The sequence below is a fragment of the Bos indicus x Bos taurus genome, chromosome 26 (assembly GCF_003369695.1).
Source record: "Bos indicus x Bos taurus breed Angus x Brahman F1 hybrid chromosome 26, Bos_hybrid_MaternalHap_v2.0, whole genome shotgun sequence".
Taxonomy (NCBI): domain Eukaryota; kingdom Metazoa; phylum Chordata; class Mammalia; order Artiodactyla; family Bovidae; genus Bos; species Bos indicus x Bos taurus.
In genome coordinates this window covers 34,579,923-34,594,963 of record NC_040101.1, presented here as the reverse complement: position 1 = coordinate 34,594,963, position 15,041 = coordinate 34,579,923, and the positions used below count along the sequence as shown (strand labels likewise).

At 45.1% G+C, this 15,041-nt stretch overlaps 1 protein-coding gene across 23 annotated transcripts in view; it reads right to left on the bottom strand.

Moving 5' to 3' along the window:
- The window catches only part of SORBS1 (sorbin and SH3 domain containing 1), a 234,556-nt gene that overhangs the window by 59,374 nt on the left and 160,141 nt on the right, over window positions 1-15,041 (bottom strand). For 14 of the 23 annotated variants that reach the window (XM_027529417.1, XM_027529431.1, XM_027529420.1 and 11 more), the window contains 3 exons: window positions 3,296-3,343; window positions 3,048-3,177; window positions 537-651 (listed from right to left, as the gene is read on the bottom strand). In XM_027529417.1, coding sequence (XP_027385218.1) covers window positions 537-651; window positions 3,048-3,177; window positions 3,296-3,343 — 293 coding nt within the window. Of the gene's footprint in view, window positions 1-536; window positions 652-3,047; window positions 3,178-3,295; window positions 3,344-14,284; window positions 14,348-14,670; window positions 14,746-15,041 lie in introns of all 23 variants that reach the window. The other 9 variants (XM_027529410.1, XM_027529418.1, XM_027529412.1 and 6 more) reach the window with 2 other exon arrangements.

Sequence of the window (15,041 nt, the reverse complement as noted above, 5' to 3'; positions counted from 1 at the left end):
AGATGGAACATGCAATGTGTCCTCTCTACTGAACTTGTCAGAAAAGGAAGATCTAAAAGCCACAGTCTAACAGCCTGGGGCTTGTTTTCCCCCCAAGTAACATCATCATATTAATTATCTGGTTTTTAATGATGTACTTGTAACTTCAACAAAATGTATGCGTGTTCAAATAAGAGTCACCTCTAAAACTACAATTTTAGTCCAGTTAGTAATAAGCCTGATAAACGAATGGTTAGATGTTTTTAAAAAAAAAAGCAGCAAAATCAACCTTTACACTAGCAGATTTAAAATTAGTGAAAACCATGCACAAAAAGAGCAACAAAGCCACAATGAGAGGATTCTTTCAATGCAGACTCTCAGCACTTATTTGGTGAACACCTGCCAAATGAAAAGGGTAAAAATACTTCATATTGTCACTGTCTTCTAAACAAAGCAAGTCTATCTCAAGGGAGAAAGAATGTAATCCAAGCGCACAATGCATCTGGATTAAAGAACTCGGGCAGGGTGAGACAAAAGCACTTTAATATGCACATTACCATCTTTTCGTTGGTCAGAACAGAGGACTTGCCCGGCTGATACTCGTAAATGCTTCTGGGCTCTGCGCGGTATTTTCTTGTATCCACTTTCTTATCTGGGGGCTCCCAGTCAGTCCTGTAGAAAGAAAATCCTATTAGAGCTACTCTCATGAAAATTGGCATCCGACAGTTCTGACGACTTTGGCCGACTGTAGTTTAATCAAGGAATTTTTATATCCGAGGCACAAAATGGGACTCTGCGCAAAGCGTTCAGTTGTGCTGGTTTCCTTCTTCAATTAACCAGTTAGATCCCTGTGTTTGCTTCACAAAAGGCTTGAGGTGTCCATACTCAAACCATGCACCGGGAAGCAGGGAGACAAGAAAGGGAAGAAAAGCAGCAGCTGCAGCTGCGAAGTGTTCTCTGGAAAAAATCCTTCACCTTGCTCTGCTCTCAGGGGCTTATCATCTCCCAGACATGCCTGTACTTCCCACTCAGGCTGGTGCAGTGAGAGAGAATGCAGGACCCAGAGCCAGGCAGCTGTGGTTCCAACCCTACTACAGTCCTTGCTAGCTGGCTCCTCTGGGCCAAGCACTCAGCCTCTACTGAACTGTTTACTCATCTGGTAAGTGCGGTTGTTGCAAGGATTAATGAGACAGTATGTCTCAGCATGTAAATCACTTTGCAAAACACCAGGCCCACAGTAACCACTCTTTAAACACTTTGGTTTTGTTTTGTTTGTTTTTGGCCACACGGTGTGGCATGTGGGATCTTAGTTCTCTGATCAGGGATTGAACGCGTAACCTCTGCACTGGAAGCATGGAGTCTTCACCACTGAACTGCCACGGAAATTCAAAACGTTACTAGTTTTTATAACCATGTTCTTCTTCCCTATTCCACACCCTACCCTGGTAATCACCCAAGATGCAGCCTTTGGCACAGGTACTTAACCTGATCCAGTGGGGGATTTCAGAGGATACATGAAGCCTTGGAAATTACTTGCAAAATTTTCACGTAGGCACATAATTGCATTTTGCACTGTGATTATAATCAGTTTTTCCTGCAAGGCTACAAACTTCTTGAAGTCATGGACAATGATTTATGTGTGCAATGTGCCTACATAGCATCTTCTTCAATCGCACACAGAATGCACCCAGCAGATGCTTAATGAATGCACTTGTAAGGATTTGCAGGTACACCCAGCCTTCCTCTCAGATTAGTTATCAAGCTCTGAGGCAGATGTCATATACATATATGTGGGATTTCAAAAATAGCCATTCATTTGTCATGAAGATGGAAAAAGTTTGGAGGTATGAAACTGTGTGTATTTAAAGAGAAAATAATTTTGTTTAGCCAGAACCAATTTTGGGTTGAGAAGTGTTAGAAGATGGAGCTGGGAGATGCCTGGGACACTGGTCCAGATACCCTGGAGGCTGCTCCCAAGGGCATGCTGCTGCTGCTAAGTCGCTTCAGTCGTGTCCGACTCTGTGAGACCCCATAGATGGCAGCCCACGTCCCTGGGATTCTCCAGGCAAGAACACTGGAGTGGGTTGCCATTTCCTTCTTCATTGCATGAAAGTGAAAAGTGAAAGTGAAGTTGCTCAGTCGTGTCTGACTCTTAACGACCCCATGGACTGCAGCCCAAGAGGGTCCTCCGTCCATGGGATTTTCCAGGCAAGAGTACTGGAGTGGGGTGCCGTTGCCTTCTCCGCCCAAGGGCGTAAGACTCAGAAAAAGACAACTGGGTCATTTAGTGTGGGCATTAAGAGATGACAAATATCATTTCAACCGTCAAGCCTTATGTTTTGATAGTGTGTTGAATAAATAAAGAGATACTAAAAAGTGTCAGAGAAGACAATGGCACCACACTCCAGTATTCTTGCCTGGAAAATCCCATGGACGGAGGAGCCTGGTAGGCTGCAGTCCATGGGGTCGCTGGGAGTCGAACACGACTGAGTGACTTCACTTTCACTTTTCACTTTCATGCATTGGAGAAGGAAATGGCAACCCACTCCAGTGTTCTTGCCTGGAGAATCCCAGGGACGGGGGAGCCTGGTGGGCTGCCATCTATGGGGTCGCACAGAGTTGGACACGACTGAAGCAACTTAGCAGCAGCAGCAGCAAAAAGTGTAGCTTCATTTTAAAATTATATTCTCTGCTGTGGGCCCCATCAGTATGTATAGAGAGTATTAAAACACATGACAAATCTTATAGTTCAAGATTCCTCTTGTGAAGACGGCAAGAGTGATGATAATTATTGTCAACATTATTTAAGCCCGTCTGATGAGCCAGGACTACAGGATATGTTACATGCATTATCTTGTGTTATCCTTGCAGTATCCCAAGGAATGTAACATGTTTCCCCATTTTACAGATGAGAACATTGACAGTCAAAAAAATAAATCACTGCTAATAAGTGATAGAGCAGGGATTCGAACTCAGGTCTGCTTGACGCCTGGCTCCAACGCTGCCTGACTCAGAGAAAGAGATTGTGTATTAGAGCCTAAAATCATGGAGCTGATGAGAACACTTACCTCTCTGGGCTTGATTTTAGCGAGGAAGAGCGGGTCGGGAGGGGAAGTGTGGCCGACCTCTTAACTACCTTCTCACCATCAATGCAGCTCATCTCACTTTTTGAGCGAGGCACAGAAAGGGGAGATTTTGCTGGAGAAGGAAAAAGTGGGTGCAAAAGACTTTTAAAATGGATGAAAACAGGAAGATCCTTCCCTCGTCCACCACCCTCCCTTCCACCCCCACAACCAAGAAATTCTAAGCCACTTACTGTCTTCAGAAAAGGAGTATCGAGGAGAGTACAGATCTGAGTCATCATCTAGTGAACAAAACGAAACGTAATCAGGAGACATCCGGCTCAGGTAAGAGAACTGCGTGACAAGTCCCCCCACTGCCACCATCCTGCACCGACCGTTGTCCAGCCACACCCGGGAGCCCAGAGGACAGAGGAGGAACCAAGCACCAGAAGCTACACCATGGCAAACCACACACTTCAGAGCTGGGTTTGGAGAACCCACCCAACCAAACAGACCTGTAGTCAGAAAGGTACACTCACAAATCCTGGGGGAGGACTGCCCCTGACACCCAGAAATGCATGGGGACAATGAGCCAAAGGTCCTCTCGAGAGAATTCCCACAAGCAAAGCTGGTCCCCAGCCTGGCCGAGTGGGAAACAGGCTGAGATGGATGCCTGCGTGTTGGCGCTGTCTCTGGTCTATGCTGCTGAGTTTCAGAGTCCCCAGGCCTGCCGGTGGGATGGGGAGGCCCCAGGTGTGGTCTCTAGCTGCCTGGCTCAGCTGTGACCCATTTCATATGCTAAGGTCCCATATACTGAGTTGGCCCCAAAGTTCGTTCTATTTCTTCCATAACAGCTTATGGGAAAACCTGAATGAACTCTGAGGCCAACTCAAAACAAAATCGTTTAGCAAAGTGGTAGTGCAGCTAAGAAAACAGCTTGAGAAACCCCTTGTCATCATTTGTTTTGATTCCACTGTAAACGAGTCCCTCAAATAGCCTTCCTTCTTGGAACCCCACACGCCCTCAGCAGATCCTCACATAATCTGCTCTGCAGAAGTGCCACTCGGGGTCAGTGCCTAAATTGTGACTCTGGATCGAGTCAAACTCAACCAGGTTTCTGTAGTGGGAGATGGCTCTCCTAGGGCGGGGGTGGGGTGGGGTGTGTGTGCATCTGTTAAGTCACTTCAGCCATAACCAATTCCCTACGACTCTATGGACTTTAGCCCACCAGGCTCCTCTGTCCATGGAATTCTACAGGTAAGAATACTGGAGTGGGTTGCCATGCCCTCTTCCAGGGGATCCTTCTGACCCAGGGACTCAACCCGTATCTCTTACGTCTCCTGCATTGGCAGGTGGGTTCTTTACCACTAGTGCCACCGTAAGCACAGGTCTCTAAATAAGCGGAACACCGACCCGGGCACCAAGACTTGCAGAATCAAGACTTGAACCCTTCGTGGACATGGCTGCGTGGAACTAAAAACGAGACCACAGGTACTCTCACTGGAACAGGTTTGTCAGCTGGAACTGCCCTGGAAACCCAGGATATTTAGTCACTATATCCATGATGACCCCTCCAAAGCATTTCTCCAACAAGAGTTAGGCTGAAATAGCCTCTTATGTTTTCTAATAGCTCACTAACCTGAATTCAGAATTCATGAATGTGGAATAAAGACCCAACTCCTCTTAAAATCGGTATAGCTTTACATAACACAGCATGCAAACTAGCTTGCAAAGACAAGTCAGAGAACCCCATGTAATGTGTTGATGGTCAGTCCTTGTCTCCATGTTGTTTTAAACTTCAGAGCAGAAAAGGCCAGAATATTTTATAAAATGTACTAAAGCTAACACTGCTATTCTTTCCAGTATTATTCAAAAACAGGATCTCCATCTCCCTTTTACCTCCCCTCTCCTCTCCCTATTGTATCTGTCCCGGGTTTTCCAGCTCCAAAAATGGAAAGGTTTTGGATACTGAGACATCTTTTCTCCTCCCTCCCTTCCTCCTTTTTGCTTTGATATTGGCTAATTCTTATCCTTAAAGTTGAACAGAGCTTAAGGTTCTTCTACCAATATAGCTATGCCTTTCCCTGCTATAAACTGAACATGAGAGCTTATTTAACTTTTGAAAATAGGGCAGAAGAGATAAAGTGGGATCCAGAAATAGATGTTTCAGAGTACTCTTCTGAAGACTTCTGTGTTGCCTGCTTTTGTTTGTTTTGCTGCTTTTGTTTTTCAATAGAGCTTCTGATTATTATACAGATAAGATACCACAGCACCAAAGAAAACTAAAAATTAGCTTTGATTGTAGTGATTTGATTGGAAAAATGGTGCCTGCCAAATGAGAAATTAGCTTAGTTAGGAACCAATGTAGGTATTGTTTAAAATCCAGCCTAGCATTCTAGCTCAAAACCCTGTCTCTCTTTGAATCAGGGAGAAGTTACAACCTAGCAGCAGATGGTAAGGTGAGGGTTAATTTATAACTATTATCTGGTTCTTAAGGTAAAAGCAGAGTTTTCATGGGGGAAAAACAGCACTTAAATATTCAAGGTTTTTTCTTTTTTTTTAATTCTCAGCTTTTTAAAGATTTTTGCTCCCTAGAGCTTTCTAATGTGGAATTCTAGAACACCCGTTAAAAGAAAATGAGAAATAGTTCTGAGATGGAAAAAAAAAATAAAAACAGAAAACAGCATGGCTGGGGGAGTTAATCTGTGTATTTTGAAAGTTTGAAAACGGAGGAAGGGGATTTCCCCGGTGGTCCAGCAGTTAGGACTCAGTGTTCTCGTTGCCAAGGCCCCGGGGTTCAATGCCTGGCCAGGTGACTAAAATCCCACAAGCCGCACAGCAAGGCCAGAAAGAGAAGTAGGAAAGAAGAGCGTGGAAGGGGGTGAAGACAAGAGAGGTCTGAATGCCTGAGCATTCTTAAAGCAATTTATCTGGTGTAAGTGGAAAAAGAAATCTCTTCCATCTCAAGCTAGCACAGGGCAGGCGCATCTCCATGAACAAGCTTTTCATTTTTCCCAGTGTCCATGGGATCCACCTCTGACATGCGGATTTCAGTTCACTGACTTTCAGGCGGGCAAACTCAAGTTGCCCAGGGGGTGCATAATTTATTCCTTGAATTTTTGTCTTGCAAATACAATGGAAGCAAACTTTACGTATGTTTACAAATAAAAATAATAGCTGCTCCCATTATTAAGTGCCTAATAGTAACTGGTCATTTACTAATATTGCCTCACTCAATCCTTGGAAAAACTCCTGGAGGTATGTAAGTATATATCTCAGAGACAAGGAAATTAGGGCCCAGGGAGGTTATGAAAATTTGCCCCTAGCACAGTGTGGAAGACAAAGCAAGAATGTACTCAGGTCTTTCCAACCCCACTTCCCTACCTCTGCCCAGCCCCATCTGCCTGACTCCAGGAAGAACTGTAGCTATTCCACTGTAATAGAATAGGCTCTTTATTGGGGAGGAGGCAGGGGAGGGTGTTGTGAAAGTCAAACACTGCAGTCCTGGCCTGGATGACTTCTAGCCCTGGAGGCCTTTGCTCTTATATTTTCCACATTACCCCTTCCCTGGTGACACTTAAGCAAGTTTTTGAGTTACCCCACGACCCGGCTAGCTTTCTTCCCGCTCTTCTGTATGGAAATGGGTAGAACTGAGTCACGCTTGCTACATCTTCCACTTGCTGCTTCTTGTACCTTCTCCTGGCAGGCTACGTCTATGCTGGGACAGATGGGGATAAGGTTCACCATTTCTATACACCGGAGCCAGCCAAATGTGTGTGTGTTTAACCATAGTCAAGACACACTAAACAAAAGAGCCAGCCAAATGTGTGTGTATTTAACCATGGGGTCGCTAGGAGTCGGACACGACTGAGCAACTTCACTTTCCCTTTTCACTTTCACGCATTGGAGAAGGAAATGGCAACCCACTCCAGTGTTCTTGCCTGGAGAATCCCAGGGACGGGGGAGCCTGGTGGGCTGCCGTCTATGGGGTCGCACAGAGTCGGACACGACTGAAGTGACTTAGCAGTAGCAGGACACTAAACGAAATGTTTCTCCAGTTGTTTATGAACACAGATATTGTCTATGCGTGAAATCCTGCTTTTACTATTTCTCCAAGAGTCCTTTCAAAGAAAGTCCCAGTGGGCTCAGTGGAGCTGGATCTTGTGATTCCTGCTGGTGGTGGAGCCACACGCTGTGTGCCCTAGAGCCCCAAGCAGCAAGCATCAAATCTTGGCAGCGACACCAGAACTCCCTGTGCCAGTGACTTGCAGAAAATTCTAACAGTATTTACTGGGTGTGAACAACTCACCCCAGGGCCCTGAAGCCCCCTGCTGGGCTAAGATGTTTACACACCAGTGGTTTCCCTCTGGGCTTTGGCAGTGTCCTTGGAGGTTCCATTTGGGGATAGCTACTCTCCTAAAACTGCCAGGAGGCACATTACTGGCTTTTCAACCACAGTACTTTAAATAGACTAAAAAAGATTTCCTCTGTTTATTTTTTTAAGAATTTATAATAATCTCAAAGACACTGGAGAAAATGCTGGTTGTTCTATTAAAAAAAGTATGTAATTGACCAAATTGAGAGGATGGGCAAAAAGCACTATTTGCATAATTGCTTGCCTATATCAGTTAAATTTCAATTTTATGCATTTGTTAGGCTTTAAACTTAAAATTATTTTTCCAATTATCAGTGGTTCATTTTTTAACTCAATCTTTTTCCACAGCACACGTTAATTCTTTTTCCTGCTTTACCCCACACACTTAAGAGGAAGGAGAAAGGGGTCAAGATAGACACAATACACCCATCCAACAAACAAAAATGGTCAAAGAAAAGCGTACACAGAGGCAGGTATACAGTCTGGGTGGGATTCGGGAGGAAGAATAAGAAAAAGGAGGAGTGGGGCAGGATGGTCAGGAAGAGTCCAGGGGGCTCGGGAAAGAGCCCCAAAGCTGTCTGTGCTCTGACTGCACGTGAGCGTGCCAAGTGACTTCAGTCGTGTCTGACTCTTTGCGACCTTATGGACTGTAGCCCGCCAGGCTCCTCTGTCCATGAGGTTCTCCAGGTAAGAATACTGGAGTGGGTTGCCATGTCCTCCTCCAGAGGATCTTCCTGACCAGGAATCAAACCCGTGTCTCTTAGATTTCCTGCACTGGCAGGCAAGTTCTTTACCACTAGCACCATCTGGAAAGACCCAAGTTCTGGTTAGACACAATCAAATTTTAAATAATGAAAAAAGAAAAAAAAAGATCAATATAGGATGCAGAGTAGCTACAGAAGACAAACTTAGAAAACAAAAAATTGAATGCAAAGGAGTAAAGAGAATGAGGTGGAACAGGACAGGAGCGGAGACAGCAAGAGTCTGGGAGGGCCAGAGGGCTAGAAGACGACTCACCGGCCTCATCTCCTAAGGCATTCGTTCCTCCCTTGAAGATGGAAAGGGACTAACGGTTACCTCGCTCCACTAGCTCACAGGTCAGACTTCTGCACTTACTCAGTGGAGGCCTTCTGGGCAGCTCTGGTTAGGGGACAAAGGTGACCGCTGCGAGCACTCAGCTCCGCCTCTGGGCAGTACTCGCTGGGGCTTGGGCAGAGGATCCTGGCCAGCCAGCCTCACAACAGAACCATCTGCTTGAACTCAAGCAAAATAAGGCTATCCTAAGAAATGCTGAAAGGCCAGTGGAGGATTATTTTAACTCAGATATAGATATGCCTAAGAAAATAAGCCTCCTAAATCCTTGCCTGAATGCATCCTCATCTAGGAATGGGGAAAAGGTCAGTGAGATGGACGACTATGACGTGACGCATCCCCACAACCTGAGGATGCCTTGGGGTGGGGTCTGGAGTCACTTCACCAGGAGATGGCAGTGACCATCAGCCTGACAGCCTGAAGACACATCCACAGCAAGGGGAAAACATTGGTCTCTGGGACTTCACCCTTGGCTGGTATGACAGCCCTTACCCTGACATGGTCAGACGGGTTCTCACTGGCCATGGACCACATGGTAACACTCCAGTTACTTGGTTTTGCTTATCAGGAGGCATCATTTGAAAATATCTCCCATCTTCTTGACGTGAAGCATGTCAAGAAAGCCAACATCATCTGGCTACGTTCAGAGCAGACAGGCTAGTTCTTTTCAGTCTGTATTCCTCACTCTCATTCTGTATTCAAATCCCCCAAACTGCACTGGTGAGTATCTGCTTCCTTTTGTGGAGGATGGAAAAGGGGGAGGGGGTCCTCCTCCACTGCAGTGGTTCCCAGTCCTGACCACGTGACAAATCACTTGGGGAGCTCTCCTAACCTCATATTCCCAGACACCACCCCTGGAGTTGCTGGCTCAGCTAAGTGGAGCATGACTAAGAAGCAGGCCAGTTGGATGCCTGAGTTAGGCATCAGAGAGTCCTGGCGAAGGGGACAGCCAAGAACACAGAGTGCAACAGGAAAGGGAAAGGAATCCGCAGAGTAAATAAACACCCATGTCTGGGGGGCCCCAGAGACCTGGGTTGAATCCTCACTCTGCCACCTGCCGTGAGATCTTTCACAAATTACTTAACCTTTCTGAGCCTCAGGCCCTCACAAACATGAGGACTTACCTCAAGGAGCTGTTGGGAGGATGAATATGAGATAACAATTGTGATGCAGCCAGCATGCAGCCTTGTATTCAGTAAGTGAAAACGGAAGTGTTAGTTGCTCAGTCATGTCCAGCAATTTGCGACCCCAAGGACTGTAGCCTGCCAGGCTCCTTTGTCCGTGGGGATTCTCCAGGCAAGAATACTAGAGTGGGTTGCCAGTGCCTTCTCCAAGGGATCTTCCCGACCCAAAGATCGAACCCAGGTCTCCCACAGTGCAGGCAGATTCTTTTACAGTGTGACCCAGGGAAGGGCTCAATAAATGGCAGTGGCAGCAGTTACTGCGGTGGTTGTGTTATTATTATTATTAATAGGATTATGAATGTGAGATGCAGAGGTGCTGGCCACCACACTGCTGTTTCCTAAAGCAGGAGGCAGTGGCGGGGCTTCTGAAGTGGTTTCTCTACATCATGTTCCTGTGGCTCCGCTTCAGAAGGAAAATTCGGGCAGGATGTCCAAAGACTCAGTCTAGCAGACCCTCTGTGGTCTGGGTAGTGCTGGCTCTGGTCTCTGTCAACATTCCCTCTCTCCGCTCTCACAATCAAAAGACCTGGTAGCATCTCAGATGCTAGGAAAGGACATGTGCCTTTAAGAGAGAGTGTAGGCTGCATGCTTAGTCATATCCTCAGACTTTTTGTGACCCCACGGACTCTCTTTGTGACCGCATGGACTGTAGTCCACCAGGCTCCTCTGTCCATGGGATTCTCCAGGCAAGAATACTGGAGTGGGTTTCGAATTCCTTTTCTAGGGAATTTCCCTACCCAGGGACTTAATCCAGGTCTTTTGCATCTCCCACACTGGTAGGCAGATTCTTTACTACTAAGCCACCTGGGAAGCCCTTTAAGGGAGAGGCTGGATGGTAGGTAATTCATAGACAAGTAGCTCTTAGGCAGGGGAGTGTGGGTCAGGTGAAGGTTTAAAAGAAAAGGGAAGTAAAACTCATTTGCTTATTAGCCTTACTTCAGGGTTATTCCCAAAGGATTTCTGGTAAATTATTTTTATTTTTGTAAGCTTTCTAGGGACCAGGCTATTACAGAGAAATTATAAGAAATAAGTCTCCTGAATTCATTCTACTCTTCCCAAATTTCCCAGCCTCAATTCCTCCCAGCTACCCCCTTGAAATAAGGAATGTAACATTGCTCCTTTCCCATACAGTGGTCTGAAAGATTAGCAAATGATTACAAGTGACTGCTCCTTGTTGGGACTTATGGCTTTTTAAAAGCACATTTTAAATCTCATTGATTAAGACATGATGATTCTACTTATCTTCTGAAAAGTCCAGCCAGAAGTTTACTTTTTCACTCTAGCTTGAGGGAAGGAGGAGGTGGCTAAGCTTGACATAAACTTTCACATAGTTCTTTACTATTTTGGAGAATCAGCTTTGAGACACTTAGAAATGTCTTTTATACTGTATAATCAACTAGAATTTAGAAAAAAAGCAGTAGCCCTGAGGCTAGGTTTTGATAGGTTTATTGCAAATAATTCTAGTTTCAAATTCTGCATTCAAACAAAACAAAAAAAAGCAGCAACAGTCTTCTTCCCTCAGGGGACAGACTCAGAATGACAGCTCACATTTCTCAGTAAATCTATTTTTTAAATGTTTGTTTAAAAAGGCTGCCCTTGTGGCTCAGCTGGTAAAGAATTCTCCTGCAAAGCAGGAGACCTGGGTTCGAACCCTGGGTTGGGAAGAGCCCCTGGAGAAGGGAAAGGCTCCAGTATTCTGGCCTGGAGAATTCCATGGACTGGATAGTCCATGAGGTCACAAAGAATTGGACACGACTGAGTGATTTACAGTTTCAATGCTCATTAAAATCCATGGGTAGAGCCTGCCTTGGTTAGGCGCTGTGCTGTGCTAAGTCACTTCAGTCGTGTTGACTCTTTGTGACCCCATGGACTGTAGCCCACCACGCTCCTCTGTCCATTGGATTCTCCAGGCAAGAATACTGGAGTGGGTTGCCATTCCCTTCTCCAGGGGATCTTCCCGACCCAGGGATCGCCTCTTACGTCTCAGCATTGGCAGGCAGGTTCTTTACCACTAGAGCCACCTCAGTTATAGGTGTAATCTGTCTTTAACACTCTTCTTTGAAAGGTATGAATCTTTCCCATATTAAGAAGGGTGTGCAGAGCCCAGGGCCACTGACTGGCAGCACAGGGCTGGAGAGACACTAAGGACAGGGCTGAGGAGGACCTGCCGAAACTCACAGATATCAAAACCACAAACCAGAGGCTCTCTCATTACTTAACAAAAAATTAAAATGAAAATAAAAATGCTCTACAGTGAGCTAGCTCAAACATTGCACTCGTTTGTAAAAAGCCTTCATCTAATTGAATACACCTGTAATCTACATCTGGCTCTGTCTTCTAGGCCAAGAGTGGGGGTGAGACACAACCAACCCTGTTTTTAAAAAGAATCTCCAGGCAAGAAGACTTCTTAGAAACTTGTGTTAAAGTCTAATCATCTTGGTTATTATGAATCTTTTATATCCAATCTAATTTTTTCCTCTTTATTCTTTAAGATGATTTCTTCCTTATGGGTCTTGGAAAATAAAACCTAGTAAGGTCTGCTTCATAAATTATAAGCGAAGAGTTATCATGTCATCCCTGTTTATACCTCATGGTAAAATAAGCCCCACTCTCTCCCTCGTACCCAACTTGACGTGAACCACCAAACAGACATCGTTGTCAGCCAGGGTTGCCAGGTGTGGCCGATGATGACATGGCAGCTCTGGTGTGAGGCTAGAAGGCAAAACCCTGCCTGCAGCTCAACAGCCAGACTGACTGGACACTGCTGGCACTGCCTGCGACAAGCTAAGGCATTCTTCCAGGCCAACGGGAGTCACTGTTTTCCTCCACAGGCCTCCTCCAAGTGGCCTTCCTCTGCCCATGTCTATGGGATTCTGCACCTTCAGGTATGCTCTGTGCTGGTCATCTTCCCTAGAAAGGAATCCTATCTTATGAGAGGGTTGGGTACTCATGTCCAAAAAAGCACAAATCAAAAACTACAGTTGATTAAAAGTACCCTAAAGACATTTCCCACTGTTCAGCCCACTGTTTCTAAAGCAATGTTTTCGCTAGAATTAGCACCCCAAAGCAAAAGACTAGGTTATCCCACACCAGAGACTCTTGCTGAAAATAAGGAGGTCACCGATTAAAATGAAATCATCAGCTTTAAATTTTTTAAGTATTGATTCCTTTGGCAGACTTTTCTTTTTGTTCAAAATAGGCCCCAGGCATGAAAGTGTTGGAAACCACTCATGAGCATATCACAGGGAGACTGAAAATGGAAAATAATAATTTAACTAAAATTGTATCTAACACAGCTCAGCACATCTTCTCATGTGCGTTAAGTGATCAATAAAATTTTGGTGAATGATCCAACAGACGACTTCGCCAAAGATGAGAAGGGTTGAGCAGGGTGATATGCTGAGCTAATCAGAACAGAGATGAACTGAGGAGGGGTCGGCACTGGGCTTCATCCTTAGGAAAGAACTCAGATTCTGTGGTCCAAAGCCTACACTCACCAACATTCTCCAGGCAGGTACTCAGGACCTACTGTGTGCCAGCAAGGTTTTCTGTGGCCTTCTGGACACGTGCTCTTGCAACTGCCACTACACTGGACCTAGTACCATGAAGTAGCCTTGTCTAATTCCCTGCATAATGTGAACTTTGGAGGACAGATGATATATCTTACTCATGGCACTATCCTCAGTTCCCAGGACAGTGTCTGGCACACACAAGTACTCAGTAACTACTTGACTGGATGAAGCTCAGAGCATTCAACATCTTATCCTAGAAGAGAACACAGTCAAAGTGCCTCATGTCTACCCCACCCACTCCCCCTTTTCTGGGTCACTCATCTGAAGAGCAGACAATCCTTGAGACCAGAATAATTCTCAGAATGTTGCCCTTCATTCACCTTTCAGAACCTTCTTTGACACTTAGACTATATACTCCAGAAAAGAATATTTTCTAGATACAAGTGTGGCCATTCTCCCCTAGCAGGTCCAAATTCCTAGCCAGCTCTTTCATTAAAAGGTTTCTAGCTTGGCCAAAACCCTTATTATTTTTCAAGGGATATCATCTCCCACCATGACTGAATCCCATACCTGGATACCTCTTGGGGAATTCCCTACCAAGGAAATATACCTGGAGATACAGTGAGGACAAGAGGGGCCCACTGGAGAGTGAGTGCACCTGTGGGAACCCAGTAATGTTTCTCTTGCTAATGCTGGCTCGTCCAACTCCCGCCCATGAACCCTAATGACTCAGCTTCCCTTAGTCACTGCCCAGCCACCAGCACCACGTGACCACCCCAAATACAAAGCCCTGGGTAGCTGGGCGCAGGCAGCTTTTCCCAGAGCCCCACGTGTTCAAAGCATTACAACGAAGCCACACTGGTTACCCCATTAATCATGTCAACTTCAAGGGAACAGGATTAAAATACCATCTGGATAGACTCCAGTCACACAGTTAGCAAGGACTTGAGAACACCACAAAACACACGGTTACAGGGAAGCAAATGATGGGGAGACAGCTCTCAGCCACCAGCAAGAACCCCAAGGTGAAAAAGAAATAGTACTGCTACAAAGAAAGACACGTGATTTCCCTTTAATTACCTTCGGATTTAGGACTAGGAGTAGATGCAGGAAACTGGTAGGTGGGAGTGTAAGGATTGTCCTCTGTAGCAGAGAAAAGCAGTGGGTTTTGAAACTATCCACCACCAAGTGGAGGAAGTGACAAATCTCCAATTGACTCTTTCAAATGACCGATTACCTATTTTAGTGTTATTAAATAAAGCACACGGCATCACACTTGAAAAGAGATTAATGAATTAGAAAGGATTTGGTTATTTTCATATGGCAATTCATGCAAATGAGTGAAATAAAATTTCTGCCAACCAAAAACAACTATAAAAAACAAAATCTAAAAGCCAAATCTTATTCCTAAAATGGAACTATAAGAATTAATTTAAGGCTAGATACACCCTCTAAGTTCATGGTACCTTCAGAATTTTGCTGGATTTCAGGAAGTTCAGGGAATTTGTACGTAGGGAAATAAGGGTTTTCTTCAGGAGTGTCTAGGGAGAGGAGAGGGTTTGGGAGAGAGAATAGAGGAAGACACAAATGGAGAGAATGAACAAACAGAAATCCACACACAATTCAGGCTCCTTGAATTCTGAAACATACTAAGTTTCACCAGTGATGGAAGAAACTCAAACTGCTTTTAAAAATCCAGTCCTTTTGCCTGAATTACTGAGACACCTTTAAAGACACAACATCGCTTTTCTTCTTAGACAAAGAATATATACAGGCTCCAAAAAGGAAGAGGCATTCAGTACAAAACTTCAAACTTTCACTTTTTATAGGCAAAAAA